The sequence below is a fragment of the Meles meles genome, chromosome 11 (assembly GCF_922984935.1).
Source record: "Meles meles chromosome 11, mMelMel3.1 paternal haplotype, whole genome shotgun sequence".
NCBI classification, from domain to species: Eukaryota; Metazoa; Chordata; class Mammalia; order Carnivora; family Mustelidae; genus Meles; species Meles meles.
This window is the reverse complement of record NC_060076.1, coordinates 13950210-13967693: the sequence shown is the minus strand read 5'-3', so window position 1 is coordinate 13967693 and position 17484 is coordinate 13950210. Positions and strand designations below refer to the sequence as shown.

Here is a 17484-nt window from a genome sequence, read left to right as displayed (position 1 = left end):
CAATTTTAAGAGGCTTAACATGTTTGTGAAAATGGAGGAAAATAATTTAAACTTTTTTTTCCTGTTAGAATGAACAATTTCTTCTTTAGCCTACCAACAAAAACAAATATCCCAATCCCTCCTCATGCACAACACAGGTGGACTTAATCCTCCTCTTTGGTGAGTCACCAATTCTATTCATAATGTTTTTAAAAAAAAATAGACTCAACCTCTAGGGAGTTATTGAGCTGAATCTATGTGCCAGTCATAATGTAAGTGGGGATACACACACACACACACACACACACACACACAATTTAAGTCTCACAAAAATCCTTCAAGTCACATATATAATTTACAGATGAAAATACTGAGGCTCAGAGAGGTCAGATATCTAATTTTTTTTATTTTAATTTTTTATTATATTATGTTAGTCACCATATAGTACATCATTAGTTTTTGATGTAGTGTTCCAAGATTCATTGTTTACGTATAACACCCAGTGTTCCATGCAATACATGCCTCCTTGATACCCCTCACTGGGCTCACCCATAGCCCCACCCCATAACCTCTAAAACCCTCAGTTTGTTTCTCGAAGTAGCCTCTCATAGTTTGTCTCCCCCTCCGATACCCCCTCCTTCACTTTTCCCTTCCTTCTCCCAATGTCCTCCGTGTTATTCCTTATATTCCATAAGTATGAAGGTTATACAGTTAGTAGGGGGCTAAACTAAGAATAGAATCAAAGTCACTGATTTCAGATTCCACTTCCTTTCTACTACACATACGCTACTTGCCTACAATTTCCTTTTTCCTTAACTCATATAATTTAGAGCAGAGCAGAACACAGAGGTGTTTCTTCATAGTTCACCCACATGTTCTTGCCAAAGTACATAGTCCTGCAACTTCCCATTTCTGTTCTTCTGGTTTTATGTCAATTTAACTTCCTTTCTGGTAGTGAGAAATGCACTGTTTACAGCTGTATTTAGAGCTCCCAAACCTTCTTTCTAAAGACTTCCTTTGATTACAGGTTTTTAAAGGACTTCAGTGATGTGCTGTTTGTTCTGGCAAATTGTCTGACATTCTGAAATAACACTGTTAAAAATTTTTAAACTAAATATTACTCCACAGTAACCCATAGAAAAGGATTATGAATTTATCTCAAAAAATTAATATACCTAACTTTGTGGCCATAGACAATCAAGAAATAGGGCAAGTAAAATAGTACAAATAAAGATTATTGGGAGCAAGGAGGAAGGCTTATTGGAAGAGAGGTCAAGAAACTGAAAGGCCAAAAAGCATTGAGATTGTCTATAGATACTGAAATCATCCAGGATTTTGACAGATGTCATGGCAGAGAGACAACAGTGAGCCATGGATAGGAGATCAGGGGTGGTTCCTGGTAGGGGAACAACAACACAGAGTAGAACAGCATGCTCTGCTGCTAAGAGCTTCAGACGCAAGGTTTTAGAAATGGAGAAGGGAGAGCACTCTGCAAGCAGCAATGAGGAGCAAGGAAGATTATCTACTCCAACTCCAGGTCTTGAGATAAGAGGAACAAGAGAGAGAAAACAGACATCACTTTTAAGGGCTGCAGGGGAAACAAGGTCTTTCCCAATGGCAATTAGAAGATGATGGTAAATGATGTGAAAATCAACATACTTTGACTGCATGCAGATATTATAAAATTACATGTTATTCATAAAAAAAAAGACCTACTAAGGATAGGTACATCAGGTACACAGAGAAAACAGTCCATATAGATCAAGTAATAATAATAATAATAATAATAATACAGGTATCTTCTCCCTCCTGCTTAACATCAAGCATCCATTACTGAAAATTATGTATTCTACATGAAATGCCAATTTAAAAAACCCATTTTCCAATATTTCAAATGAAAATAATTGCAATTCATTATCTAGCAATCAAAAACTACTAACCAACTTTCTAGAGTGTAACTAAAATACAATAAAGCACCTGTAAATAAGTAGCAAACTCCATGTTAAGATGTATAATGCCTACGACATCCCTTCCTGATCCAAAGCAATTCCCACGGTTGTCACCAGGGGTCTTATATGCAGTAACATGTGCACATCCTCTTTGCTGACGTGTGGTGCACTTTACAGATTGTTTACATGGGATTCTGACATGACCCCACTTACATCTGGCATTTAATACAAGACTCCCCACATAACATTTAATGCTTAATGTTTAAAATGTTGTATATGACATTATTGAGTTTCTGGGATATAAATACAAATTTTTCTTATATAACCATCAGCCAAAACACATTGAATTGAGAGATAAGAACATTCTGGGATATTTGGGTGTTAAATACCAAGAACCTTTCTACTAAGAAAAACAATTGTGTAAGTATGAAGTCATTCTGCTTCACGGAATAAGCACTTGCTTATTACATTTGTTCAAATGAATTGAATGGTAGCTTTGGTGTGTAAGTTTTGTAAGTTAACTATACCCCCTAAACATCAAAATTCTCATATTCAAAATGGGAAAATAACAGTGCTCTCCTCAAGGGAGTTTTTGAAAATTAAATGAGATAATGAACTTAAGTGACCTAGCATAAAGTACATGCTCAAAAAACGGTTTCTACTATTATTTTTATTATATGTCTAGAAAGTATATGTTGTAAAAATTGACACGTGAATTTTCTTGTTTGATCCTTAAGACAAAACAACTCTATACAAGAGAGAAACAGGGCATGGATTATTACCACCACTTCACAAATTAAAAGATAAATCCTTTGAAAAGTAAAGTGACTTTCCCAAAGCTACATGGTTACCCGGCAATATCTACTAGGACTGGAACCGTAAACCAGGGGTTGGCAAACTTTTTTTTAAAGACCCAGACAGTAAATATGTTACGTTTGCAGGCCACACAGTGTCTGTTGCAATGAGTCAACTCTGCCATGGCAGCACAAAAGCCGTCACAGATGATATATAAACAAGTGAGTACACCTGCCTTCCAATGACACTTTACTTACAAAAGCAGCAGCGGGCTGGATTTTGTTCACGGCTGTAGCTTACAGACCCCAGCCCCGGATCTTTGAGTTACTAGTCCAATGCACTTTTCCACTACTCTCTAGTTACGACCTATTTTCAGAACAGTGTTTAGCCTATGTCACTTAACGACATTAACTGTCGGGGGAAAAAATCAGAAATAATTTATAGGGCTGCCTGGGTGGCACAGCCACTTAAGCATCCAACTCCTGGTTTCAGTTCAGGTCACGATCTCATGGGTGGTAGGATCTACCGAGCCCCTTGTAGGGCTCCATGCTCAGCAGAGAGCTGGCCTGAAGATTCTTTCCCCTGCCACTCCCCCACTCACATGCCACCTCTCTGTGTGTCTAAAATAAATAAATATTTTTTAAAAAGAAATAATCTGTAAAAGATCAATGGAAACAGCAGATATTACATGAATTTTAGAATTACTGTTTTTTCCTCCTCTCCAACTTTTAAAACTCCCTCTCAATGCTCCCCTTATTTCTTTCTCCTCTAATAAAGCAGTTTGGCCTAGAAGTAAACACTGCTTTATCTCTCCAAGGTTCTCAAGAAAAAATGTGTTTGTAGAATCGCATTCTAAAGGAAGCAGTAGTCATGCCATTAGATATTAGAATGAGCAAACTTATCCAAATCTCATCTTGTAAAATGGTAAGAAAGTTGAACCTTCTAAGGATAACTTGTGCAGGCATGTTTTTATGGGAGCAAAGGGAGCAATGATAAGCAACTACTATATTCTCAGTCTCAAATAACAGAATGATTATCAGTTTTCTCATTATAGAAGCTGCAGGACATGGTGATAGGGACACTGGGCTTGGAACCCTAACTGAGACTTCTTCCTCTGCCACTTAGCATCCCTGTGATTTAAAAACCCACATAAAGAGTTCCAAAGATTAAAACAAATAACTCTCTAAAAATATCAATCATCATAAACATTGATTATTATTGCATTATAAACTTCTCTTTGTTTTTTATTATTTTATTTATTTATTTGAGAGACAGCAAGCTAGAGCAAGAAAGCATGAGCGGGTTTCGGGGGCAGAAGGAGAGGGAGAAGCAGACTCCCACATCAGCAAAGAGCCCAATGAGGAACTCAATCCCAGGACCCCGGGATCATGACCTGAGCTGAAGGCAGGCACTTAACCGACTGAGCCACCCAGGCACCTAAAATTATAAACTTCTTAATCAAGTTCACATCCATATTTTTAATAGAGGTATGATATGATACAATATTGCATATCATGTGTATAGTATGATTTATAAAGCATGCAAGATAACTACTGCTTGTATAAAGAGACTTCTGCCAAAGAGCTCAAAGTTCTTCAAACTATTCCTTCATTTAAGCCAACAGTATTCCCTTGACATTAAAACAAACCAGAATGTATTGTGTGATGTGTGCCAGGCATTTTACATGCATTTATCTATTTAACCTTCACAATGAACTTGAGGAGAAAGCAAAGCTCAGAAAAATGAAATAACTTGCTGAAAGCACAAAGCTCCAAGTGGCAAAAAATCTTGGATCTATATCCAAGTTAGCCTGATTGTAAAGCTTATGTTTTTATCGTCACATAATACTGTCTCTTCAGCTTTTTGATTTGGGGTTCACAAAAAGCTGGGTGCCTCATACAAGGTCAAAGAATAATTACTTTCAATGTAGTAGAAGGCAAATCCTCAGATGGTGGGACACTGTTTTACAATATTAAATTGTCTCCAAATAATGTACTATTTTTTTTAAGATTTTGTTTATTTATTTGACAGACAGAGACTACCAGTAGGCAGAGAGGCAGGCAGAGAGAGAGAGGAGGAAGCAGGCTCCCCGCCGAGCAGAGAGCCCGACGCGGGGCTCGATCCCAGAACCCTGGGATCATGACCTGAGCTGAAGGCAGAGGCTTTAACCCACTGAGCCACCCAGGTGCCCCCAAATAACGTACTATTTTAAAGGTAATTTCCAGGTAATTCCTGCTTAATCAAGTTTTGGTCCCTGAAACTGTGCTGGTGAAACCAGTCTTCTCCCCACAAGTTAGAGAAATTAGGATATTAACAATTTTAAGCCTCAGATGTGCAAAGAAACAGTTCTGGCATTTGGATAAGAGACAAAATAAAGCAAAGAGTAAGTTTCCTGAAAATCCAATAGCAAGTGAATAAACAACAAGAATGTTTCCACTGGAAATGCCAGGAAGTTATCACTTCCAAAAGAAGACTGCTTTCTCAATAATTTTTTTCCATGAAATTTAGAGAAATTATCACAAAGCAAAATTGGTGACCAGGTGCTTTTGAAGAACTAGATCAGTAAATTAGAGGCTTTTTAATTTTGATATTAAATACACAAAGTGAGAAGATACAAGTATATGAAATATTTTATAAATCGATGCCTCCCTTCCCCATTTATGTAAATCACTGGTCCTTGAGAACAAGAGCCTTTTCTTTTTCTTGAAAAAATAGCCTCACCTCCACCCTCTGCTGCTTACCTGCTGCAGAGCGCGCTGAGGGCTCCGTGTGGACTACAGTCACATGGCAGACAGAGCCCAGAAGTGTGATTCGGGTAAAAGCCCTCCCTGCAGGTGTCACAGAGGAGCCCTTGATAAGGTGGCAGACACTCACACTGCCCTGTGGTCTGGTTGCAGCGATTCACATCCAGGCTTCCCACCACAGAGCAGTTACATGTATATTCTATAAAGGAGAGAAGAGAAGAGACATCAGTACCTAAGATTTAATGCTTTCTTAATAAAATGAATGCTATTTTATTTTTCCTAATAAGTGTTCATGACAATTTTGTAAGGATGGAAAAACATGAATTTGGGTTCAAATTCACTTGCTGTCCCATTTATTGAACACAGGAAATATAGACAGTCAAGTATGTAAAACCATACATCACTCATATTTATGAAGCTAATATTCTCGATGTCCTTGCCAGTACTCTTTATCTTCTAGCCCTCCTACCCTACACTCCCATAGAGGGGGGCGGGGAGAATGGGGGAAATCCTGTATACCATTCAGTTTTTCTGGACTGGAAACCTCTAAAGACCTATGCTTACCTACATGGCACTGAGATCACATGCTGGAAATGGCAACATGTTAAATAATGAATACTCCCATTGTACAGCAGCACAAGTCTAAAGCTCAAATGGTTTACTGCGGTCACTTATTCACGTCAGACAAAATTATGCTAGAGCTGGAATCATAAGCTAATATACTCTTCCCAGGAAAGACTTCATGGAGAGTTGAAACTTTAAGGAAAGGATGAACAATAAATACCAGATGAGAAAGTTAAATAAAAATTTAAAATAAATAAAATGATAAAATAAAATAAATATTTTAAATAAAATATTTAAATAAAAGTTACAGTCATCCTGATCAGTGGGCTAAAACCAATTACAGTTTGAATTTCTTTCCTAAGTTTTAAGATTTAGAAAATGAACTTTCCTTTAGCTACATTTCAAAGAGTTCTTTGGATGAAAATATTTAGAAGCCCTTGGCTTTAGCCTTTAAACGTAGATGTATTTAAAGGTCAGCTTGCATTTGGTTTTTGCTATTGTTTACACTCATTTTACCAAGAAAGTATTTTCAACATGGTTTGACACAGTATCAACACAAATAGTTGTGAGCATGTGAAAAACAAGTAAAATCAACTGCAGATAAAATAAAACCTTGTACACAGTTTAGGAATAGCCCCAATTCCAAAATAGCTACAAATCTAGGTTTAACAAGCAGGTCCCCCCCAAATCTAGCATAAATTATACTTCTTAGTATAAGGCATATACATCTGAGTATACCTCTGAGGTAAGGCATTATCTGAAATGACATTATATTGATAAAAATGTAGTTTGGAAAAATAAATCTTTAATGCCATTGTTGATGATTCTTTTTAAAGGTACTGAATAACTGCAAATCCAGGGTCTTACTAGGTCTTAAATAGAATGTTATAAAGGCATTTGCTTCTCTAGTCTGGAAAAGGAAATTGAAATTCCTAATGTCATCACAAGCTGCTTATCCACACAAGTCAAAGCAAATGATTCTACAAAGAAATTCCCACTTGACCGTGCCCATACCAATCCATACCTCCCACACTTCTTCAGTTCCTAACCTTTGGGGTCAGCTTATCTCCCTACTCTTTCCATCTCTTCTAATCTGTAAATAGAGCAAATGCATAAATATACACATATCGGTGAGAGATTTACTTTATGCATAATACAAGTATGAGGAGTAAATAAGTTACAAATCTCAGAGAAGAATTCAAGATTTCTTCAACTCCAAATTAGGAAAGTTATCAGTAAACTTTCTCAACTCAGTCAACATTCTTATTTTCACTAGGCTATGTAAGCATGACATTTCTCTGACAGAGTTACTTTTTTTCACTTTATTTCTAGTGTTTGGTGTGTGTGCATGCGTGTGTGTGTGTGTGTGTGTGTGTGTGTGTGTGTGGTTTTTGTAAATAAGGAAGCTATGTTTAGTGGTCTGAAAAGTTGCCAGTGACAACTTCATGGTAAGACCTACACTCCACCAAAAATGACCAGAATGCTTAAAATAACATTTTTCTTCCAAATCTGGCAGAATTTCAACATACATCCAATTCCTCCTGTTAGACCTATTTCATCACAAGTTAAACTAACCAGATTATGTTGGTGTGGGCAAAACTAGCTCAAGCAAAATGAACAGATTAAGAAAAAAGTTTAAGACTGAGAATTTTATTCTGTTATCTCCTTACTAATGTATTTCTATCTGAAACCTGGATCAGTGTTCCCAATCAATTAGATAAGTATTTTCAATAACATAATTAATCTAAAAACTTTGAAGAAAAAAGTTGTTTTTCTTTCAATAAAGTTCTAATGGATAAACTTCAGTACTAATCAAGTTAATTAGCTATTTATACTTCTATAGAGCCTAGTCAATCTCTTCAATATCCTCTGAACATATTCTTTTTAGTCTCATCTTTGGACCTTTGCTCATTCTGTCCTCCTTGAAATGTTCTCTACTCTTCACATACTCAAACCTATACCCTATTTCAAGAATCGGCTGAAACTTACTCCTCCTCAAACTCTAATTCTATCATCCCTAGTGTGAATCTGTAACAACATCTACTACCTATAACTCTCATATGCCAATAATTTGAAGAGGCAGTCAAGTGAAGCCATTATGAGTACAGTCATCAAGGCAGACAGCTATAGTTTGAAGTCCAACTCTCATTACTAACTTTATGACCTTAGAGAAGTTAACTACCCTCCTGTGCCTTCCTTTTCTCTTCTGTAAACAGGGTATAATATAGTACCTATTACACTCAGCCCTAACCCCTAAGCTGGAATTAGTCTAGGGTACTGTGAGAAGTAATAGAACAGCTAGAAGAAAGAGATATTAGATAACATAAACAACAATTCAGATGTCAGATTCATAGGCCACTTTGTTATACCCTGTGGACAAGAAAGCCTGGGGTTGGGTTTATTACCATGGCAGTTTTTGACAATGTTTAAGAAATGGAGTTAGTGTGCCAACATTCAGAAATCCAAGTTGTAGGTTATCTAGGAAGAAAATGAGGGGTATAATATGTATACTGAGCTTCATATATTAACGATATAGGTGCCTACAAATACGATGATGAAAAAAGAAGGGCTGAGGATGTGGTTTTAGGGAGGATGAAAAAGAGCATTTATTGATTATATGCCCCTTGTATTAATCATCCTAGCAGTAGTGGAATACATGGCAAATATTTCAGCAAGAGGGACGACCCTTGTGCCAGGAAGGGGGTTGATTTATGAAGACAAAATACACTATTATGTTAACATTCCTCCCCAAATTAACCAAAGGAAAGGAAGTTAAACCAAAGCATACGAAATGCCAGGGGACTTATGCGTCTTTTCTCTTTGGAGCTCAGAATCTGAGGCCCTGTCCCAGTGACTGACCTCAAATGAAATGACCCAAGTTAAATGAATAGTATGAGCAACAGAAATAAATGTAAAGCACTATGAATATCCAATAAATTGTGTCAGGATAACTTGTTAGCTTGTAAGGAGAGTAAAAACTCAGAGACTTCACAGTTCTTGACATTCATATAGAACCAGACAGAAGTTAATGCAGAAACAATGCAATTTACTAGGAGGCTGGCAATATGAAGAAGAAGAAAGGAATTTCAAATGATAGAAGCAGTGGGAGGGACCTACAATCAAGAACAAGAGATGAAGTGCTGACTTTTTAATGAGGGAGAATCTTAGCAAGGCAGCACAAAGGAGTCAGTGACATGACTGATGGCAATTCACTAGTATGGGTGTTAATGGGAAACAATATGAAGAGGACACAAAAACTAATCCCAGACAAGTCTGGATGAAATGCCAAAAATCTCATTTGGCTGCCTGAGAGTACATATGAAGTAAATTCTTCATCATTTGAGCTGTGGGTTTTCTTTCAATGCCCTGTGATTCTTGGGAAAGCTCTATAGAGAAATAGAGGAAAGTAACATAAATGTTAGCAGAGAGATGGCAATCTTTGGCAATATATTTTCTTTCTGTTTGACTTCTGAAAAGCAATGAAATACTTTGAGGAGCAATGAATTGAACCCTAAGGAAGAATAAGAAACTAAAATCTGGTACCAAACTTATTTGAAAATAGAAATACAAAGGCCCAGAGAAGAGACAATAACTTGGCATTCTTCTCTGAGAACGTGAACATACGTTATGATTTTGTAGTAAAAGTATCCAAAGTAATGACTGCATTTAAATCAAATACTGAACTTTTTCAAACATTCCTTACCGAGGTCCGGGAAGATGAATATTCTCAGCAGTGAAAAATAAATATAGAAGAACTTTGTTTAGAAGTCCCATAAACTCTCCACTGCCTTTGTGCACAAACACCCGTACTAGTAAGAGATTGTCTCCCTACGCATACTAAAGACTTACTCTCATACACCTGGTAGTCTTCTTTCTGCATCCAGCTCTTAACCACCTCATGTTCCTGCTCAGTGAAAAGTTCACCATATCTTCTAGAGAATTTTAATTGTGTTTTGGTATCTGCAGCTACTTTGATGGTAGTTTTTAGAAATTTATTAATTGTGATACTATGTCCCAATTAATGTGTTTTCTCTCCCTGTCTCTTTTTGAAGTCCTTTCTGAATGTTGTAATTAACTATGAGGTCTGGAAACTCAAACAATTTGGTACAACCTTTTGTACCTTTTCTGTCAGGCTTTGCAGATAAAAAAGAACCATAAAAGCAGTAAATGAAAGATCTGAGTAAGAAAATGAAAAAATTATGTCCCCCGTCAATTCATGATGCAAATGTCAGAGAACAAAGAAATGTTCATTGATAAGACCACTGTTACTGAACTAAAATGATTACAAAGTAAGTATTGCATTTATGCACAGATGCTGGAAAAATATTCATAAATATAACTAATACAGAGCACTCACCGGAATCTGATTCAGGAATATAGCCTGAATTCTATCTATAGCCTCTTGCAAAATTGTGGAAATACCTTTGCAAAACTCAATTTCCGACTCCTTTTCATTCCTTTAACAAAAATTTCACTCTTGTTTTCAATATCTTCAGATATTGGAAGAATAAAAAAAAGTATCTATTAAGAACATTTTTTTTAAAAAATCTGCTCTAGGCTATTCCAAAACTTTTCATTCTTCCCCGTATTCAGAAGAGATTAAAAAATGTTCTATAATGTTTACTGATGTGTCTTCTCTTCAGTGTCAAATTAGCAAAAGCTAGAAGACATGTATTTAAAATGTATCAAGGCTCAGCACTTAATCTTAATGCCAAAATTTAAAACATTAATAGAACTGAATACCATATGAATAAAATTTTTCGGATGTAAATTTAAAAAACACAAAAGTTTTTTTTTTTTTAAGCAATGAGGTTTTACAAGACTCTGTTTTCTTTTGTTTGTTTTTTTCATTTTTCTTTTTTTCTTTTCTTTTTTTTTTTTCTCTGTTCTTAGATTTTACAAGAAAGAAGCCTTGGTGTCCCATAAGCAACTACTTTAGCTGGACTGTGACACTAAAGTCACATGGGACCCAACTAATAATCGAAGCCTTTTGCAAAGCTAATGTTATAATTAAGATAGCAAGAACTGATGAATGCTTCAGTTGATTTCTGCAAAAAAGTTGTGGAATGGGGCACCTGGATGGCTCAGTGGGTTAAGCCTCGGCCTTCGGCTCAGGTTATGATCTCAGGGTCCCAGGATCAAGCCCCGCATCGGGCTCTCTGCTCAGTGGGGAGCCTGCTTCCCTTCCTCTCTCTCTTCCTGCCTCTCTGCCTACTTGTGATCTCTGTCAAATAAATAAATAAAATCTTCAAAAAATAAAATAAAATAAATTTTTTTTTAAAGTTATGGAACATTTTAGGATTTAAAATGTTATTTAACTGGCGTACCTGGGTGCTCACTCAGTTGAGCATCCAACTTTTAATTTTGGCTCAGATGTTAATCTCAGGGTCATGAAATCGAGCCCAGTGTCAGGATCTGCTCTGAGTACAGCATAGCCTCCTTGAGATTCCCTCCCTCCCTCTGCCTCTGCCCCTTCCTTTCACCCCCACTCCAGTTCTCACGCATGCATGTGCTCTTTATTTCTCTAAAATAGATTAATTAGGGGCGCCTGGGTGGCTCAGTGGTTAAGCTCTGCTTTCGGCTCAGGTCATGATCCCAGAGTCCTGGGATCAAGCCCCACATGGCGCTCCCTGCTAGTCGGGAAGTCTGCTTCTCCCTCTCCCTCTTCCACTCCCCCCGCTTGTGTTCCCTCTCTTGCTGTGTGTCTCTCTGTCAAATAAATAAATTTTAAAAATAAAATAATTTCAAACTAGATTACTTAATTAGCTAATAACAATAAATAAATAATAAAATGTTATTTAAAAGAATAGAATCTTTTTCCTTTGGCTCCAACTTAAGTCTTTGGTTGTAATTGCTCCCATGTAAAATGAAAGAGAAAAAGAAAAAATAAGATAAAGAGGTATAGGATTCCCATCCCTTTTTCATACACAACTGTTTCTTTTCCCTTAAGATTCATCATTAAAAATGCTACTCTATTTAAACAAACACCAGGGAAATACATGTAAGTATAATGACTTCGAATCTACCCAGTCTGTCTTTTCCACAAACCTAGGTTCTTATCTACAAAAATAACATATCTCCTGATTTTCAAATTGGAAAGAAATAGAAAAATAGTTGTCAGAATCAACAGTAGGAAAACTTAATTCAAATTCTGTCTATACATCAAAAGAATACAAAACAACAACAACAAATAATAATGTTGTCTTTACTACAGGCCTGATTTCCAAAGTATATGGTGTATTTAATTCAAAATAAATCAAAATAAATATGGTGTATTTATTTCAAAATGTACTTTTTTTAGGCCCTTATTCCATCTTTGTAGCTTTAGAGTAAAGGAATCTTGGAAAGGCCTCATTCTAGAGAAAAGGAATTATCAACACAGAATTTTTATTTTTATAAAAGATCTTACTCTAGCATAACACTGATACTCAAATTACATTCCATATTTATGTTATGCCAGGGTAGGATCACAAATCTTTGCAAAACTGGGAAACTCAATATTAAAGCTTATGAGTTTCTTGCATTAAATCAGACTTCACGGAAATGTGGAAAGTTTTAAAGCCACTACTTTTAAAGAAAAGCTTTAAGCTTTACCTTTTAAAATAAAAATGTATCCATTGAAATTCCTGGTCATAATTCACTATCACAAAACATTTCTTCTACTTTATGGTAGACACATGGGGGAAAAGTGGGTAACTACTGCACAGGTTTTGTAGAAAATTTTCTGCCTCACATTTAAGGACCATGTTGTTAGTGCTTGCCTCTGGCTCACTGCCAGTTTTCCACAATTCAAAGACAATTCATCGAATTAATGAGACAAAATGACAAGTTCTGGGAAAGGTTGTCACAACAAGCTTGATATGACGGTCACAAACAAGATGATATGACCAGTTACAGTGTATATCCTATATACTATGTGTATATCCAACACCACACTAAAAATTTCACATGTACACATCCCTCAGTCTTCACCACAATCCTGCAAGGTAGGTGTCTTAAAGGAGGAACATAAGACTTAGGGAAATGAAACAATCACACAACCAACCAATACTGAACAGATTGTAAAGCTAAAGAACTCCAAAATCTATGTCTTTTCACTATGAGAAACTTCTATCAAAACAAGTACAAGGGGCGCCTGGGTGGCTCAGTGGGTTAAGCCTCTGCCTTCAGCTCAGGTCATGATCTCAGAGTCCTGGGATCGAGCCCCGCATCGGGCTCTCTGCTCAGCCGGGAGCCTGCTTCCCCCTCTCTCTCTGCCTGCCTCTCTGCCTACTTGTGATCTCTCTCTCTGTCAAATAAATAAAGTCTTAAAAAAAAAAAAAAAGTACAAAAAAGCACTAGGCAGACCCAGGACATCTTACACCAGAATTTGCTCCCAATTAACCAGCCCCATGACCTTCAGTAAGTCTAACTGCTGGGGTGCCTGGGTGGTTCAGAGGGTTAAGCCTCTGCCTTTGGCTCAGGTCATGATGTCAGGGTCCTGGGATCAAGCCCTGCATTGGGCTCTCTGCTCAGTGGAGAGCCTGCTTTCCCCTCTCTCTCTGCCTGCTTGTGATCTTCTCTCCCTCTGTGTCAAATAAATAAAACCTTTAAAAAAAAAAAAAAACCTAGTCTAACTGCTCTGAGTTTCAGTGTCTCAATCTATAAAATATAAATAATTCTTATCATCTGCCTTTATGAAATACTTAACAATAAAACTAGCATAATATATATGTGATCTTATGCTAAAAACTGTAAGACACTGAAGGGAAAAAAAACATTAAAAAGACTTAAATAAATAGAGAGACACAACATAACAATTAAATCTATAGGTTCTGTGAATCCCAATAAAAATTCCATCAGGATTTTTTGATAGGTATTCACAAATCGACTCTAAAATAAAGTTTTTAAAAAGCTAAGAAACTTGAACAGCCAAAGAAGAATAAAGTTGGAAGACTTTCAATAATTTCAAGACTTACTTCAAAACTATAAAAATCAAGACAATGTGTTATTGTTGAAAGAAAAGACACAAAGGTCAATGGAACAAAACAGCCCAGGAATAGACCCTCATAAATATCATCAACTAGTTTTTGACAAGGTGCAAAAGAAATTCAAGGGGAAAGGATCGTTTTTTCAATAAATGGTGTTGGAACAGTTGGTGTCCCTATGCAAAAGGCTGAACTTTGACCTAACCTCACACCTTGTTCAAAAATTAACTCAAAACAGATCACAGCATCAAATGTAAAATATGAAATACAACACCTCTAGAAGAAAACATAGGAGAAAATGTCATTGACCTCAGACTGGGCAAAGAACTTTTAGATACAACACCAAAAGGACAATTTATAAATTGGACTTTATTAAAATTTTAAACTTCTCTCCTTACAAAACTACTAGGAGAATTAAAACACGGTCACCAACTGGAAGAATATTTGCAAATCATCTTTCTGTCACAGGACTTGTGTCAAGAATATACAAAGAACTCTCAAAACTTAACAGTAAAAAAACACCACAATTTTAAAATGGGTAAAAGGTCTGAACAGATACTTCACCAAAGAAGGTATATGTATAACACTTGAAAAGATGCTCAACATCTTTCATTAGGAAAATGCAAATTGAAACCATAATGACATACTACTACACACTTAATAGAATGACTAAATTTTAAGAAACTGGCAGTACCCAGTACTAATAACAGTGCTGAGCAACTAGAACTATTCCATGTTACTAATAGGAATGCTTAGAAAACAATCTGGCCATTTCTTATAAATTTAAATTTACAACTACCAAATGCCTTTCCATTTACTCAGTCTTCCTCTATATCTCTCAGCAAAATTTTATAACTTAAAAATATATGTATGTGAGTTTCATACATATCTTGATGACATTATTCCTAAACTTTTTATCATTCGTGGTAGTAGTGGCAGTATTAGTATGACTTTTTTCCCATTATCTCCTCTAATTAGTTATTAGCTAGAAATACTTATTAACTTTGTGTTTTTTTGGAGACATATACATAGTCATTTTGATGAACTCTCATTATTTCCAAGGTTTTTGTCTTGATTATTTTGAGTAAGACTTCTATTTTAAATGACATGGTGGTCTTCCACTGAAGGTCATATCTTACCTGCCTATCAATAGATATAACTCTGAGTTTCCTCAACCACAACAGTTTGTTGGTAAAATAGAGGAAAACATTTCACACAACTGATTATCTTAATCCCTAGGTCAGCCTTATTATTAATTATAAGAAAAGCAATTACCATTTACTATTACCTACAATGTCTCAGGCTTTATCAGTCACACATTTGGCTTGAATGAACACTTTGCTTCACAACAACCTTGCAAGGAGTATTTATAAATAGGGAAACCAGAACTCAGAGAAACAAAGTTACTGCCCAAGACCACAGAGTTACTGTACATGGTGAGACAGCATTCAGACCCAGGTTTCTCTTATTCTAGAGTTCTTCCTCATTCCACTTCACCACAGAACTTTCTTCCTTTAAAAAAAGGGAAGGAGGGATGGGCAAAAACAAGAAAGAGAAATCGAAATTCCACCTACTACTGTTAAATGCAGTTAGGTGATTTTTTTTTTCTTCCCCAGTCTGTTTTCTTTGTAAGCAGGTGACATCAATTCAGATGATTAGCAAACAGTAGGGTGAGGGGAAACAGCTGCTCAAGCTACAAAAATAATTCTCGGCGGGAGTCTTAGAACACCTTGCATTTGTTTTTGGTCACCGAGTCTTAATATATTGTTCAGAGCCACAACACATACTCATGATTTTGTATTTGGGACCAGTTTATTTTATTTAAATACAATCTCACTGCTAAAATAATACTGTTAGTTAGTATCTCCAGTATCTCTCTAAATTCTGGATACAGACCATGCTGAACTACAAAACTACTACCTGAACGTAGGCAAAAAAAAAGTTTCTTTTTGTCCACCATTTTCCTATTTGTTTGCATTTTCCAAGGCTTCTTTTTAAAAAACCAATTTTGCCATTTAATAAGAGTTATTATTTACTCTTTTAGAAGGACATTTTATTCTTTCTGGCTATTATCAAATTGATTGAGAATGTACTGCAAGAATTGGTCATATACTGGGGCACCTGGGTGGCTCAGTGGGTTAAGCCTCTGCCTTCAACTCAGGTCATGATCTCAGGGTCCTGGGATCGAGCCCCACATCAGGCTCTCTGCTCAGCGGGGAGCCTGCTTCCTCCTCTCTCTCTGCCTGCCTCTCTGCTTACTCGTGATCTCTCTCACTGTCAAATAAATAAATAAATAAATCTTAAAAAAAAAAAAAGAATTGGTCATATACTGCCTATATGTCCTGAAAGAATAACTATTCTATCAAACTTTGAATTTATATGAACTTTTTTATTTAGAAAATGTTCACAATATCTTTCAGTTTAAGGGGAGGTGGGGAGGAGGGAGGAGCAAATACAGGAAATGAATTTGTGCAAGTTAAAATCTGGCTCCAGGCTATAATAGAAAGAGAGCAGTCTATGAAGTCAAGGGACCTGGGTTCAAATACTGAAACCAATGTTTATGATTTTAAAACTCATGCCCTCTTTGTAAAGATTTTTTATAAAATTGGGGTAATGTTACCTAACTTACGAGGATGTTCTAAGAAGTACAGGAGACAAGGCAAAGAAAACACCTAGGACAGGGCCTTCTCTTTCCCCACCCTACATTTTTATTATAAGCCATCTTTTTAGCAAAGTAGCATCCTTAGATGTTACTACAGATTGCAAGAATTAAGAACAGGGACCATCAGAGATCTCTAAATGCACTCAAATTACCCTAGATAATGTCATTAACGCCTTAATTTTGTAGCAATAGAACACAAAGGATAAGAAAAAGAGGAGAGCTTCAATTTCAACTGCTGCCGATTGCTTCTGAGGCTGGGATTAGATTTGTCTTAGTGTGTCTATTTACAGAGCACAGCTGAGCAACTTAAAGGCTAGCACTATTTGCTCATTGTAATACCTGGAAAATTAGTTTGGAGAAAAGGAGCACAGAGAGAGCAAGAGAAAAGGTCAACTTAAAAATACTGTCCTAAGGTACCCAGTGATTTAACCTAGAAATTGTTCCTAGTTTCCAATAAAAGGAGGTTGGTCCCACATATTATAGTTTAACATTCATCCCAGCCAATTCTTAAACATATTATTAAGTGGATGGTTTGTGGATTATTAGGAATAAATATGTATTTGATTACGAAATTATGCCATGCCATCTTGGGAAAATACATGGGATATGTAGGGACATGTAAGTAGAGAGAAAATCCACTTATTATGGTTGCAACGAAGACTGACAGGGAGAAATAGGAGAAGAAAATACCTATTAGAAAGGTATACTTAGGCACCTTATCCTGCATGGAACAATTCTCCAAATCAGTGCCACCAGCTTCAGAATCACCTGGGAAGCATAGTGAAATGCTGATTCCTGGGCCCCATGATACATATATTGAAAGG

General features: G+C 36.4%; 1 protein-coding gene across 1 annotated transcript in view; it reads right to left on the bottom strand.

Annotated features, from left to right (window-relative positions):
* MEGF9 (multiple EGF like domains 9) overlaps positions 1–17484 on the bottom strand; it is an 85570-nt gene that overhangs the window by 38298 nt on the left and 29788 nt on the right. Inside the window, exon 2 of the mRNA XM_046023451.1 lies at positions 5465–5666. Within this exon, the coding sequence (XP_045879407.1) occupies positions 5465–5666 (202 nt within the window). The remainder of the gene's footprint in view (positions 1–5464; positions 5667–17484) is intronic.